This window comes from Lygodium microphyllum, chromosome 5, assembly GCF_053477565.2.
Source record: "Lygodium microphyllum isolate KBCC chromosome 5, Lygodium_microphyllum_v1.1.10, whole genome shotgun sequence".
In the NCBI taxonomy this organism is placed as follows: Eukaryota; Viridiplantae; Streptophyta; class Polypodiopsida; order Schizaeales; family Lygodiaceae; genus Lygodium; species Lygodium microphyllum.
Window position 1 is genome coordinate 74,886,857 of NC_141139.1, and position 16,353 is coordinate 74,903,209.

The 16,353-nt window shown below is 35.7% G+C and overlaps 1 protein-coding gene across 1 annotated transcript in view; it reads left to right on the forward strand.

The window, feature by feature from the left end:
* LOC148035996 (187-kDa microtubule-associated protein AIR9-like) overlaps positions 1 to 4,343 on the forward strand; it is a 95,980-nt gene extending 91,637 nt beyond the window's left edge. The window contains exons 33-37 of the mRNA XM_087677995.1: positions 118 to 249; positions 360 to 418; positions 503 to 535; positions 625 to 759; positions 3,521 to 4,343. Of these exons, the coding sequence (XP_087534121.1) occupies positions 118 to 249; positions 360 to 418; positions 503 to 535; positions 625 to 759; positions 3,521 to 3,688 (527 nt within the window). The 3' untranslated portion in view covers positions 3,689 to 4,343. The remainder of the gene's footprint in view (positions 1 to 117; positions 250 to 359; positions 419 to 502; positions 536 to 624; positions 760 to 3,520) is intronic.
* The last annotated feature ends 12,010 nt before the right edge of the window (positions 4,344 to 16,353 follow it).

Genomic DNA, 16,353 nt, shown 5'->3' on the forward strand with positions numbered 1-16,353 from the left:
GAAATAAAAAATTTATTTTCTTGGGGGAAAAAAGAAGAGGCAGCTCTGTGTTTGGTTTTGCGCTCATTGTCTGAATCTCTGATATGTTTGTTAATTGCTGTCTTTAAATATGCACAGGTGAAGTGGGACGGATGTATGAAGCTAATGTAGATGATGTAGGTTGTCGACTTGTGGCAGTGTATACTCCCGTCCGTGATGATGGCCTTGGAGGTGCTCCTGTATCTGCTTCTACTGAGCCCATCGCTGTTGGTTTGTCCTTGATAGCTTTCAAATCCTTTTGGTTTCTACTTGCTTTGTAAGGAAACAGTTAATGGCTCTCTAATAAATCTTAAAGAACACTAAATACACGTGTCTGACAGAGCCTGAAGTTGCTAAGGAAGTCAAGCTAAAGTTGGACGCAGGGGCTGTGAAATTTGAGGTGATGTTTCTTTTGGTTTTTTGGGTTTATAAACATTTTGTTTTTAACAAGAGAATACTTGACTTGCGTTTTGTCTAAGGACAGGCTTTGCGAGACCGGGAACACCCAGCTTTCAAGGTAGACATTTACCATCAAATTCCTAAGCTAAGACATGCACTTGGTTCATTTGTGTTCTCCAAAATTATTTATCTTGAAAGATATGACAGGCTCAACATGGACTCGGAAGCTTGGAAAGGCGCATTCTGGACGTCAACAAGAAGAGATTGAAGGTCGTAAAGCCAGGGTCTAAGACATCATTCCCAAACACGGAAATCCGTGGCAGCTATGCTCCTCCCTTCCATGTAAGTTTGATCATTTATGCAACAGATGATGTGTTTTAACTGATGATTGCCTTTTGGTTTTGACCTGAGCAGTTATGATTCTATAATGACCCTCCACTTAACATGGCCATGGCATAAGATCTCGGTCTGTTCAATTTTGAAGGGCCATTGCTTCATAGAATTAGGTGATCATTAAGGATGTCAAGCTAGTATGCCCCCACTCTATTACAAAAAATATCATAGAAGGGCTCTTTACCTGCAGCCTCGATGTACACTCTGATTAAATGGGCTGGGGGATTTATTGGACATGGCATGTGATGGACATTGTGAGAAAAGGTTGATGAGGTTGGGGTGGGGCAGCCTGCCTCGGCAAAAGCTAATATGATTTTCGTCAGATAATAGCATCACATTGGTGGAGCAGGTTGAGAGGAAGAGTGGGGTTGTTGAGGAAGTCAGGAGACCAAGGTGGAGGATTATTAGGGCTGTTATAAGTTTGACAAGAGCAGGAATGTTTGGCTACAAGGGAAGGAAAGGTGGGGGCCTAATGTATATGTGAGTGCTGTAGCTAGCAGGGAAGTCTGCTATAGGGGAGGAACCATGTTTCAGAAACAAGGACTAATTATGTTGGTAGTAAAAAAGGTAGGTGCTAATGAAGCAAATAAGATAAAAAAAGTAGAGCCTAACTAATGGATAAGGAACGTAATGAGCATTTCAAGGCAAGATCAGCCTACGTTAACTGTCTGATAGCTCCATGTGATCCCATGCCATTAGGTTTTTGCATTACATTGACTGCTCCTATAGCTGTGTGAGTTTGTATTCTATCCTGTAGTTGTGTAAGTTTGTAACTTACCCATACAGTTCATGTAGCTCATGAGTGTAGCCATGAAGCCTCTCTCTAACACAGCAAGGCTTCTCTCTCCTCACTCCCTCTGTAACACAGTAAGGCTACTCTCAATGTTGAAATGCACTCAGGAGTTACTCGCCATTCTCTGCCAGTACCATCAGTCCATGAAGAGGTGTAATGCAAAGAGGCAATGAGAGAGCTTAAAGGAAGGTAAGGGAGTGGGCCACCTATGGATTCGAGGAGGAGAAGAGAAATTAGAACACAGAAGAGGAGAGAGCTAAAGAGCACTCTAGCCATTAGATTGCACACACTAGATTGCAGAACTAGCTAAAGAGCACTCTAGCCATTAGATTGCACACACTAGATTGCAGAACTCCAATAAGGCATCCTTTCCATTGTCTCAAACAAAGAATATGTGCTTCTTGATTCGGGGTTCACTTTTCTCTCACTTACACTTTGGCCTAAAGCATTGGTTGCTCTTGTGAGCTTGATTACTATAAAATCTTTTGCTTTGTGGCTAGTAAAAAGCATCGGTTGCTTTCGTGAGCTTGATTACTATAAAATCCTTTGCTTTGCGGCTAGTAAAAAGATATTGGGGTGCCTATTGTCTAGGAAGGTCTTGAAATGTCCCTACTGATCTATTGGGCACTCTTGAAATGTTAGTAAGGTCTTAAGGGTGGTTAACCATTCCCCTTCATTGTATTTTCTTGTGCTGAAGAGGTACATAGTTAGTGCCTGCATACAGGTGAAGAGCAGTCAGTAATTGGCACGCTCAAACCGTTTGACAAAGTGAGATTTTGTGACAAGTCATTTCTCCATCATAGCGAAGAAGCTTGTTTTGAACTGTTCATGCTTCTTCTCTTCAAGTGCAACAATGGCTGAGGTACTGTAGTCCTGATTAAAAGCCAAGGTTGGTCCAAGATCTGTTCTTTGTACATTGCTTCTCATGCTTTTTGTAGGGATTGTATTGAAGATTATCTCGATTCTGTGTAGACCAGCATGATGAAGAAATTTGAATGCCTTTATAATTGTTCCATAGGTTATTCTCACCTGGAAGAGTTTTACCATTGAGAATTAGACATGTTATAGTTGCCTCTGAAGATACTTGTCGTTCCTTAGCCACCTTGCCTTCAGAAGCTGTTGGACTTACTGTCTGAGATATTGGCTTTTCATAGTTGAAAGTCTTTCGTTGGTCCTGCCAATCTCAGAAGTGCTAAACATGACTAGAGCTTCCCTCTTTTCTTCTTTATCTTTGACGGCCATTTTTCCTAGAGTTCTCGTTTAATAAAGTTGAGCTTGGTAGAGGTGTGACAAATATATTTTAGAAGGAAAGGTTCCAACCTCTCTTTCATTCCTTAAGGTTTGTCTATCCAATCTAGATGCTGGGTATGAATACACATCAAAGACACCTGATGCACTATCCTTCACTGGTAAGCAGAAGTCCTTACAAGACAACTCAGGATTCCAAAATCGAGAAAATATAGGGAGCCTGCGATGGCTGAAATTACAGGGGTCATCCTTAAGCATATGGTGGAGAGAATCGCCTAGAATTTGCCTAATAGTCTTACCTGATGAGAACGGAAATGCTCGAGACTTGGAACTTTCGAAGGATAAGGTACGTCATATTTACAAACCATTTGAACATTTCGACTAGTGACAGATGATGCCCCCCAAACAACCACCCCCACCAGGCGGGGTTTTGAAGCTACATCTGTAGCTATCATTTTTCTGATCTTTAAGTGTATTTCTTGTGTATTAGTTTCTTAAACGAAAATTATAGATAATTCCCATGACTCGTCATGATCAATTATGTAGACTTATCTTTTAAGCCAGGTAAAGTTAAAACTAGCAATGTGATTACATGAACACAGTTACCTAGATATGGGATAAATCAGGATTCAATAATTGGGGTTTAATTTGTAGATTTCTACATGACAGGTCGCGATATTCCAGAACGATCAACATCGACTGAAAATTGTGGTTGATAATGAGAACGAAGTGGAGTTGATGGTTCAAACACGAAATCTTAGAGACGTTGTTGTGCTGGTGTTGAGAGGGTTTGCGCAACGATTTAATGGCCAGACGTCTGCATTCCCTTCAGCATGAGAAGTCAGAGGTGTATACAAACTGCGTTTGCAGCAGCATGCGACACCTAATGAGTCACCGGGGTTTCTGTACAATAAGGGCAAGAGAAGGACCCCTTTGCTGGCAGTTTTATATATATATATGGAGAGAGAGAGAGAGAGAGAGAGAGAGAGAGAGAGAGAGAGAGGATATTCTTTCATTGTATAATGTGCTTGAATGTAGCTGGATGTTCACACCCAATGCGTTACTGGACTAATGAAAGTGGAAATGCATCAACACTATAAGCTAAGTTGCCAGAGCCATCGACTTTATGACCTTTCCTGACAGACTCGTTGAGTTGGTGGATTTGTCATCGGAGGTTTAACATCGGCTCTGATTTTCACGAGTAAATGCTCTCTAATCTACAGGAGGGTAAATGTTCTCTAATCTACAGGAGGCAATTCGCTTATGTTTGAGTGAAGCCTCGTAATAATACTTCCAAGAAATGATATGGTTGGGCCTTTCTTTACCTGAAAGATGGTGACAGCTCGGGCTGTCGATGTATTTTTTGTATCCTCTTCTTTGTGTCTATATCCTATGACCAGCTCTCGTAGTCTTTCATGAAGCTCATGAGTTCTAATTGAACTCTACAAGAAGTCCAATTGGCACATCGATAATACATCTCACCTCTACAGCAAACCTTCTAGGGTAAGGGGGTCAACTATAAGGAAAAATATGTTTTTTTTTTGGGGGGGGGGGGGGGGAGATTTTACATTTTTTTTAAGTTTTTTTGAGATTTGAATATATGAGCGCGTAGGGGATATCAAGGGGAATTGAACAACTCCAATATTGGATTTTTCTTCAAAAATATTTTATATAATTTAAAAGTACAATTTGAAAAGTTAAGGGAACACTTTAGAGCCAACGATGTAACATGTTTTGGCAAACCAACAAGTGATACCTAAGCAAGATTCTCAGCATATTTCTCTTTTTTGGTAACATCACTAGCTCCAAAGTGTGCTTTTTGATACCCTCATCACAATTGGCTCCCTTGCACTAAGGTTGGCAATTGCCTTTTACTACCTAAAGCGAGAAGGGTTTAAATTACAATGGATAAGGTTCAATATGAATAAAAAATCACTTTTTAAAAATCAAAATCAGCCGTACCCAAGTCTTATCTTGTCATACTCAATAACTTGAACTACATGTCCTGTGTAGCATTGGCTTTTGGCTTTCAAACTTCTATACACTTTTATGTTTAGGAGCATTAGGTACATATCTTGAATAGCCTAGAAATAAAAATAATAATGCTCGAATGAGTAAATTTGGTACATTTTCATGTTTTTATCAAGTAAACTTAATTATAAACAAAGGTTTCACTAAAGAATGATGAGAGGTCAATAGAGTGTCACTTAAGGATGGATTGTTTAAGGTTTTACAAAATCCAAAATATAAAGAATTTTACAAGTATCAATTGTTTAGCTCACTTCAAGCTTATGTATAATACATAAGAGTTTGTATCATAACTTTAAAATTCTTGAGATAGATCAAAACTTGCTTTAGATTCTTCGCTTGCTGTAAAAAATTCCACATCAAAGTTCGGAGAGAAGAGAACTTGCATTGAAACAAAGTGTCATTTCTTTATATCCTAGTACATTGTAGTATATGAACCCTGAACAGAACTTGGATTTTAGTGTACAAGCCATACATAATATCTATGCTTAAATCTTGCGCATGGGATGGAAGGAGATAAAATTAGTAATTAAAGATGAATTTGTGGAGATTTGGGCTAGTAACAATTGATTAAGAGGTAGCAAAAAGTGAATTGTGTGGGGAACTTTTAGAGGAGATTGAGTAGATTACTTGCTTGATCTCTAAGGGTTGCTTTGTGTCTCTATAGGGTTGCTCTAAAAGGGATGATTAGAAGAGGAAATATACAATAAGGAAAAATATAGGTTGATTTAGAACAAGTGTGAATTGATCTAAGAGAGGCATTCATTACTATCCATTATCAAGAAATGAACGAGACTAGTAAAGGGCTTATTCACTCATGTCCATCACTAAGGGAATTGATGTATATGGAGATTTATTGATTAAAATTGAAATATAGAGGGCTTTATTGTAGGTGATTGTTGTCTTGAATCTCACTATTTTTATTTATGTTCTACTATCTTGAATTAGCCTGTGGACTATTTTGATGTAAACTAAGTTCACTACTATCTTGGCCGAAGGAACTGGAAAGCTTGATTCTATGTCTCATGAAAGGTATTCACCTCATGAATTTATGGAAAATGTTTGAAAGGGAATAAAGTAGTATCAAAGAATAGTCGAAGCCAAACATCGAGCTTATAAATTGTAGTCATACATTGAAATAACCATAGATGTGAAGAAAGTCTTGGAAAAAGGGATTTTGGATAGCAAAGTGGAATTTATTTTGGGTAAAATGGTTGAGATTGCTAAGTTAGAATTTCATGAAGAAATTATAGAGATTATAAAGAGTGTTAAATTGTGGGCGAATCAGTCTCAATACCACTTAGTAGGGAGAAAAGAAATAACTATTGCCCATAGAGCATTCAAGGTATGTAGGAATCATAGATGCATGTGACAAGCAATAAGAACAAAATGTTGATAATACAGTAGTTTCTAGCCAAACTTCTTAAGATGTAAAGTAAGTCACTATCCAATGTAGCATTGGGCTAGAGCTATTACTGAGACTTGTGTAAAAGTGGGTGACCTTGAAGAGCCGTGTGACAATTTGACATGTAGAAAGTAGATTCATGGATGGTATCTAACATCTAGTAAAGTAGACTCACAAGCATGGTATCACATCAATTCAATATTTTCAAACTTTGCAAGAGAGGCAATGAATCTTTAGTTTAATCTTAGTGGATGGTGCTCCATCTCTTTAGTATGTGGGAAATAGTCATTAGTAACTATAACATTTCGCCATGGATTTTTGGATGGGCACTAAAAGTCAAGAATATGGATGTTTATCTCTGTCCATTGGTTGATGAGCTTAAGATGTGGGAAGAGGGCATGAACAAGCATTTTGGGAGTTGGTCTAGTGATCTAAGGGTCATTCTCATATGGATTATGCATGACTTTTTGGGTTTATGAGAGTTGTTAGGTAAGGGTGTTTGCATGTTTAGGTGGTACACTAGCTATCTCTTTTTGGGGGTGGTGACAAGGAATGTTATGACAAGGAGTGTTTATTAAGATTGAAAATGATCAATTGATATTGAGTATGGTTGGAGAATATGGGCTATAAATAATACGCCAATAGATTTTTACTAGGTGCTTTGCGCCTAGACTCGTCTTGGCGCTTCGCATCGGGGCTGGTGCGATTTTTGCTGGCGGGGGCGGGTGCAATTTTTGCTGGCGGGGGCGGGTGCTAGACACATGGCACTCGCCCCCACGTTCTCTTTTTTCTCTTGTGGGGGAGGTGTGGGGCTAACACGTGGCACCCGCCCCCCACCTCTCGTTAACTAATAATATAGATGATGTATATTCAAATCCAAAATTCAATATAGGAGATCTTTAGGATGAGTAGCATTTCTTTGTGCAGGATGTATCTACTTACCTTGTGGTTCTTTAATAGCCATATACTATTGCAGTTCGTATGAAAACCATGGTGTTGGATAATGGTTCTACCTATGCTAAGATTAGAAGCCATGATGTTACATGTTAAATTTCTCATTATTTGTGTTAATTACAAAAGAAACAGTGAATCTTTGTGAGCATCCTTCACCCCTTAATTCTAAAGAATGCAAAGAATCTCAAGATAAGGATTTTTAGTAGGTGGTGCTACTACAAAATGAGAGTATGGTATACTTAAAGAAAAGGCCTTTGTCTCCTTTAGTAGGTACACATGCTTTTTCTAGAAGATTTATAACATTTTCAACAGATGGTTTGTTTTTTTTTTCAAAATTTTGAAAAATGCATAGGAGTGTAAGGCCATATGTTTGCAAGGGGCTTAAGAGGATCCAAAGAAGAATGGTTTTCTTCAGTTTGATGAGTTTGTTTTAGGGGTTTTTCATGAATTGTCTTTTATTGACACGATGGCACAAGCTTACACCTATAGTGTGTTATCGGTTGGATATTTAAAGTGAAATTATCAAAGTATATTCTATTGATATGTGTAGGGTGATTGAAAATTTTGAAAGGCAAGAATGTATAGATGATGGTAGAGAGGCATGGATTGAAATTAAGTAAAATTTGTGCCTATGAAGGTAAAAACTATTGCTTTGCCATTACCTTTAGATAGCACAAAGAAGATAGAGTAAGCATTTGGATAGCCAAACCTTAGGGATTTGAAGAAAACTTGGTATAAGTTTACTACAGAAACTTTGAAAGAGTTGAAAATTGGTTATGGGGATTTTCTTACTTACGAGAAGTAGTGTTTCATGGAGATGCTATCAAAGCATGGTAAGGCGTGTGCTTTTTGACCACATCAGATTGGTTGTGTGGATCCTAGTGTTGTTGGTTCAATGGCCATTTTTAGTCTGCCACATGTGCCTTGGAACTTGCAATCAAAGAAGAATGGTTCTCTACAGTTCATATAAGATATGCAACCAATGAAGAAGGTTACTATGATGAATGTTGGGGTTGGTTTGATTATGGATGAGATTGTAGAGACCTTTGTAGGAAGGGCAATGTACTCCTATTTGCTCTCGTTATGTGCAATTCTACTTGGGTATTGAAACCAAGGATATAACAACCATGAAAATAGCTTTGGGTTTGGTGAGGATGTATATCTTACCATAGGGAGCAACCAATTCAATTGGAACAGAGTCTTGTGGGATTATTTGTCATAAATATTCATATATTTTTAATTTTCCATATTCTTGAGTAGAAAGACATTAGATTTCTGATTTCTATTTTTTTGTATTGCATTCTTCATGTACTAGCTAATGCTCACTTTTTAAGGATACAATTCAATATCATGAGAAAGTTGAACTTGCATGGAAACAGCTTCACATATGAAAGGCATACTTTAGCATCTCTTAATTGAGTATTGAAATAGGCCAACTAATTAACTTACGACTTGTTATAAGTAGTATTGTGGGATTTTATACCACAACTCAATGTGCCTTTTCTTAATGATATATTGATAAAAGAGTGTGAAGAGGCTAGGGATGAATCAATAGATGCTAAAGAGTGTTCCAAGTTTGTTGTAGATCATATAGCCAGTTGTGAGAAGATCTTAACCAAGTTGGTGGAGGTAAATGTAACTCTTTCATGGCAAAAGTCAACTTTTGGAGCTAGTGAAGTCTTTATTATGGGCCATACATGTGGACCATATGGGAGATGGCCATGTCTAGAAAAGGTGGATGCAATTAGAAAAGATAATAGGAATGTAATATTGTTTTAGAAGCATAAAGATGAGCTTGTGGCTTCTATCTTACATGGATTCCACACTTTGCTCATGTTATGGAAGCATTCCACCAATTGTTGAGAAAATTTCAAAGGATCCAACGGATTGGAATACATATAAAAGAAATGAAGAAGTTGAAATACTTATTGCAAATAGTACCAACACTAAGAGAAGTGGATTGTAAATGTGGAAGGCCTATCATAGTGACAATTGGTAGTAGTTCTATAAGCATTTGATGGACTATTGGGCAAGATGATGAACAAGGATGCATGTACGAAGTGAGGTTTGTTGCTAAGGTGTTGAACCAACGTCAAAGAAAGTATCCACAAATAAAAAGGGATTTATGGGGAGTTCTTGTGACATTGAAGTATGATAAATAATATTTTATTGAAACTTTAGTTATTGTTGAGACATATTGCTTCTCTACTTGGAACGATAACTAGTCATTACACTTCGAAGATTGCTATGCAACAACAGATTGCCTATCTTAAGACCATAAACTAGAGTTTTGTTATATAGCAGGCAAATATAATCAAGTTGTAGATATGTCATCAAGAGCGAGGTATGAGAATGACACAAACATAGTTTTTGAGTGTGAATAAGTTGGTAATGCATGTGTATCACTTGATTATAGTGCCCTTTTTCTTTGATTGAGTGATTTTTAAAAGACATGCATAATGGTGAATGGTTATTGATTATTTGTGACTTAAACGCATTGACAAAGCAAGATGGATGATTGATCAAGAGTTTATAAAGATTTGAAGAAAGGCATACAAAGGTTTATTAAAGAATGGGTATTATCAAAAGATGTTGCAAACATGCTTTGGACTTATCTATGAAACCTATTTCTAACCTCTCTTATTGCTTTCCCATCTTGAAACCTTGAGATCCATCTCTTCTTTAGCTGAAATTTTTCATCCTGAGACCTTGTGTTTGCTGGCCATACATAAAAAATTGACCAATAGGGCACATGGTGGTAAGAAATAACAATTGAAGTTGTTGGTTTCCAGTAATAAATATGTCCTTCTACAATTGAGTGATATTAGTCTGTTGAATTAGAGGGTGATATTGGGCATGGTCGCTATTGTCCTTGTTTACCTTCTCCATGAACACGCATCATGGTTATAGGGGTGCAGTAGAATTGTAGTTGGGCTCTCGTATCAGAAAGGTACTTGTTGTAGAGGGTCATCTTTTTGGGAAGATGATACTTCATGTGTGAGGTATATGAAGGGGTGGAAGTCCTTAATTATAGCTTGCACATGAGGCTACTTGTAATACAATGAGTAAGCTTTTATTACTCACTAATGTTTGATTTCTATAGACATGTGATAATAACAAAAAGAGCGATTATTTGAAGCTATCAAAATTTGATGAATATGAGTCTAAATTTGACGTGACATGCATCAAATGGAACTCGTGTGAAGTTCTTCATCATATTAGTAGTTGAGTAGGGTAACAGAAAAGGTAACTCCATATCACCAAATTCTCACAAGATCCTTTATGGGATGCTTGAGGACCCGTCATGTGTAGAGTGTATTAGAAAGTTAAGAAAGTTCAAGAAATTCACATTGTACCTGCAAAATTTATAAACAGTGAATACAAAACTCTTGGCTTGCTTTACATCTAGTCCTCATTGCTTGTTTCAAGCTTCTACGCTTTTCCCCCTGTCCAATGATGTATTGTGTAGGATTAACTAGAGATGGGTGGACCATTTAATTTTCATTGTTTTACGTATCATACACTTTGTAGGTGGTGATTGTATAGACCACCCCAATTAGTTGTGACTTAATGTCTATGGGTAGTGGCCACATACACATAATATTGCAACTACATATATGTAGTTGTATTCACTGCATATATGTAGTGATATATGTAGTGGTATTCACTGCATATATCACTCAAATTATAGGTCACTCTTTGTAATGATGCCCAAAGTCTTGAGTGTCTTTTATGAATTGTACGCTTGTGTGTCTCTAACTAAAATACAAGCATGTAATGTTCTATGTGGTGATCAATATCATTAGTTGCTAGGCTTTTATATATCTATATTCTCATATGCCTTTAACTAACATACAAGCATATAATCTTGAATGTGATGTTGATGGTATAGGTGGAGTTGACTATATTCACCCCCCTCTTCATTTTTATTATTTTATGTATTATATACTTGAAAGTGATGTTGATGGTATAGGTGGTGTTGACTATATTCACACCCTCTTCATTTTTATTATTTTATGTATTACATACTTCTATGTAGGTGGTAAATTCATAGATCAACCCAATTATTTATAACACAGTGTGTATGGGTGGTGACTACATACACATAATATTGCAATGACATATATGTGGCAAACATTCCTTAGCACACAAGTGGTAAATAGTTTTTAAGCATTGTGGGGAATAAAGTACATGATCTTCAATGATTACCATTACTAGTCGCACTAAGCTTTTTTTGCTATGCTGCCATGTGTTTGTAATACACAAGCATATAATGTTGTATGTGGTGTTGACATAGTGTTTTGTTAATTAAGCATAATTATAATGTAATATCTTTGTTAATATTTTGTAAATCAAACTTAATGTGGTTAAAGATTTCTAAGAAACCTATATTGTGATGTTTTTTAGATATATTCTCATGGTACTCTTTTTTCTTTTTTGTTCTCATTTGTCTTGAACTAACATACAAGCAAGATCTTCTTCATAATGCTTCGTGAAACAAACATAATGTGGATAAAAATTTCTAAAAAAATTATCGCATGGTATTTTCCATATATTTTCATGATTAGATTTTTTCTTTTTTGATCTCCTTGGTCTTTTAGTAACATTGAAGCATTATTTGATTTATAATGTTTTGAAAAACAACCTTATGTTTAGATTATGACTTCATGATAGAACCTACTACAATGTAGGTGTTCATTAAGAGCTGATGAGCTATAGGGTTTAGGTTATGATAAATTTTATGACAATAAAGTATGTACTTATAACAAACCTTATAACAATAAACTTTATGAATAAACCTTATAACAATCTAATTGGTTGCACTTAAAGACTTCATGATAAAACCTACAATAAGGCATGTGTTCATTTAGACTTGATGAGTGTTAGAATTTAGGTTATGATAAACTTTATGACAAACAACTTACAATACACTATATATTAATTCCTTTATGACAAACCTCATGACAATATGGCCCTCATTTTGCATGAAATAGTTCGTGATAAAACCTATAGAAATGCAGGTGTTTACTAAGACCTAATGAGTTGAAGGACTAGGTTATGGTACAATTTGTGATAACAGATTTACAATAAACTACATACTATTATTTATTTTGACAAAACTTACAAAAATCTAGGTCATTACACCATGGGATGATCATTAATAGCTTTATCTTAGACAAACTAGGTATTGTTTTTGGATTCAAGGTTAAACCCTTGAACAAATCTAAACTAGCTTTGAAGTGTCACATGTGATGTGTGGAGTTGATATTAGAATGGAAGGTCAAAATCCACTATCTTGTTATCATGCATTCACACCATTCCATCTACTACCACCACCTTCCTCTTGATCACCTACACCATTTTACATTGCTTTGGAGGATAGTGATATGGATTCCCAGTTTTCCACATTGATATATTAAAAATGACTAGGTAGAGAATACCTAATTTGCAGTGACTAGGTTACTGTCCCTTGGATCTTCCTTTTTTGCTTTGATGCATGGGGCTCTTATGGAGCCACCTCTAGGATTTGCAAAATGAGCATTTTTCATTGCAAATCGATAGCCAATGTATGCTACCAACTCCTCTATTTGAGACTATAGAAAGATGACGTGGGAGTTTTAAGGTATTGAAATGCAATTTAGGGTGTAGAGAGGGAGAGATCTAGATCAATGGGAGGGAAGTCTCCATAGAGAAGTTCTATTTTTGAGAAAGTAAGAAGTCATTTTATAAAAATGTATGGATAGGATACAATACTACTTTAAATTTTTCTTATGAATACCTATTTTCATCATCTTGCAATCATGATTGTGAAATCCTTTGCATCAACGAAATAGGATAGTCTCAGCTACTTTACATTAATAAAATATCTGGTATGACCAAAAAGCTTAGTGTTCATCTTTTTTCCCTCCCTTGTTTTGTTCTTCTTGTCTCTTTCTTTCCTTGATGGTAGCTTATTTCTCTCTCCCCCTCTCTTTGCTATGGATAAAAAAATTCAACCTTCAATAGTGCACACAAGCTATGGAATCATATCGATATATGTGTTTAATTCATTCCAAATAGATGGAAGATGGATTCCTAATATTATTAGCAAAGCTGGTTGGATTACCATGCAACAAGCAGAACGTAGGAAAAGATAGAGAAGTGAGAGCTTTTTTTATCTCTGCTTGGAAGGAAAGGATCAAAGATTTTAGACTTGGAGAAAATAAGAATAACATAACAAGGTTTTAGTAGTATAATGCATATTTAGACATAGAAAGTTACATTTGTAACTTAGAGGTTCAAATCTTTCATTGCATAACCCTAATTATAAGTATTTTATTCTCAATGATTTTCTTTTATGATAGACGTCTATCATTTTAATCTTAAGGAATATAAGCAAATTGAAGCTATTATTAATGTTATTAATATTCATGATGTTATGCATGGTTAATTGGAGAAGAAATGTGCAAAGGTAGGATAAAAACACAATTAATAGAGAATCACGTATTTTTTAATGAGCATTCTTATATTATCTATATACAACATGGCCAATGGGGAGTAATATCCATTTTTCCTTTACCTAATTTTACAAGCCTTGAGTAATGTTTTCTTAGATATAAATAGTATTAAAACTTAATATCTCAAGTAGGCTAATCAAGATTACTTTGTTTATGCCTATTAATGTATTTGTTGAGTTTCTTTTCAATGCTCAAATAAAAAGATCAAATGCCATATTGTTAGTCTCAAGAGGTTGGCATATGATCATGTTTTATACTTTGGTGAGGGGTGGGATACTAGGATAGAAGACAAGATAATTTGTAAGATAGATCAAGACTATGTTGCTTTCAAATACATGTTTGCTACTCAAAATTTTATTCTTAGTTTTTACTATAGTAGATGACATTATGTTGGTTGTGCTCTAGTTGCTTTGGATCATAATCTTTTCGATTTTGGCAAAGATCTTGTAGTGGATCTTGATGTTTGGCTCAATGAGGACATTAATACACTACTAAAGATTAGATCATCATGTATATACATCAACTGACGATGAATTTATAGAATAAATACATCGAATTACCATGTTTGTTTGCATTTCAACTTAATTAACAAATGGGCAAGTTTTTATATCAAGTTATATATAGTATATGTACATTTTATTCCACTTTTTGAATGCCAAACATTTATGTTAATTTTTACAAACATCAAAGAGGAGAGAGAAAAATATATAGTACAAAGATGTTGAAGAAAAGATCTCTTTATTTTCAATATAAATACAAGTTCAAATATAGGAGAAAATTTGTATTTATTTTCATCATGATTTACATACATGAGATCTTACAAGACAATATACAAAAACTATTTCTTTTTCTGAGGAACATCCTTTGTAGGAGTTATTTTGTCTTTCTTTGATGCTTTGGTTGGCTTAGATGATGAGGCATCTCTCATTCATTCTCTACTTCCATAATCTCCATGCACTCCTTGTCTCCTTGTTCTTTTTGTATGCAATTGACAATTATGTACTTGAAAATATTTACTCTACAAATCAAATATGCCTTCTATTGTAACAATCCTTGGAAAACTATCACACATTTGAAAGAAAAGAGTATTAGTTCAATGTTATTTTGCATTAGACTATCTTTTGGGTGAAACTCTATCTTAAAGTTAAACATCTTCCACATTATCTTTATAGTTTTTTCATCATTAAGATAAATAAACTTAACTAATCTTTTAACATTTGCAATTGTTCTCCAACCACAAGAATGGCTATCACCTTGAGGAGAGCTAAGAGAATGTGAACCAAGTCTAAGAGAATGTGGAGAAATGAGGATGATGAGTTGGAAGGATGAGGATCCAAGTTAGAAAGTTAAATTAGACCTAATGCAATGTATCTAATGTACACATGAGCCTATTTAAGAGGCAAGTTAATGCAATATATGTGTGTGGTTTACTTTGCTTCTCAAGGCTATGAATATCTTTATCTATGAACCCCTTGAATATTTATGTTTTCAATTGGTATCGGAGTAGTGTTAGGTCCTTTTAAGCACTATTTATTATTGTCTCTCATCCATGTATTATCTTAGAAAGAAACTTTATTCAATGTAGACACATACACTTCATCTTTGGCAATGCAGGTCTCTTGTAGGCACAATCCAACAAAGATCCTCTATGTGTTGTGTGGTCACGCATCATTGCATGCATGGTTTAGGGTAGGAAATGCATATTTTGAGATGTTGTTGGCTGTGCATGCACTGCCATCCCTTTCTGGAAATTAGCATTCAAGTGCGATCATCCCAACCTGACTCTTCTACTTCTCAACACCACGAAGATTGCAAGATTTCATCCACACCTTCTATGGATGAACATGTTGATGTTGAAGAAGTCATGGCATCAAATTTAAGTTCCAGGCCATCTAGTTTTTCTTCAAAGGTAATCACTACCATTAACACTCATGAAGTAATCTTAAATGAAGTAATCCTAGAAGAAGATCATGGCCTCAAGATAGCCCTTATGGCATCCCTAGGATCAAATTCAATGGCTTTAGCATGAGAACACAATACATTACCAAATTGGATAGTTATTGGTATATCCAAATCTCATGAGGATATGATCAAGCCTTTCTTAGTCCCTGCATTACACAATGAGGTGCTTTTTGCCTCTAAATCTGCAAAAAAGATGCCATAAATCTAGTGGCAGTGAACTCTGAAGGTGAATTTGACTATGCGGGTGAACCTTATGAAGCTTCCATGGATTCACCTTCTATTACTTCTTATCTGGCCTTTGAAACACATAATTCAAGTAAACAATAGCATCAACAACATCAAAGTCAATAGTCCATGGCTGCTTGATACAAAACAATAAGGTTTTTTTAATAATTTAGCATAGCTTTGTTCATTGCAATAACTCCTTTAAGAAAAAAACCCACTTTCTATCTCTCTAATCTCTAAGGTATAAAAGCTTAATAATCTTTAAGGCATGTTCACGTTAGCTTTGAATCAAACTAGTTATGCTCAAAACCCATATTCACATTGAGGTTTTTGAAACTAAGTATTTGTAAGCTAAATCCATAGCTTCCATCAAGTCATATATGACAAGAAGTGTGTATCAAGCCAAGGCAATGTATCCTCATATATCCATC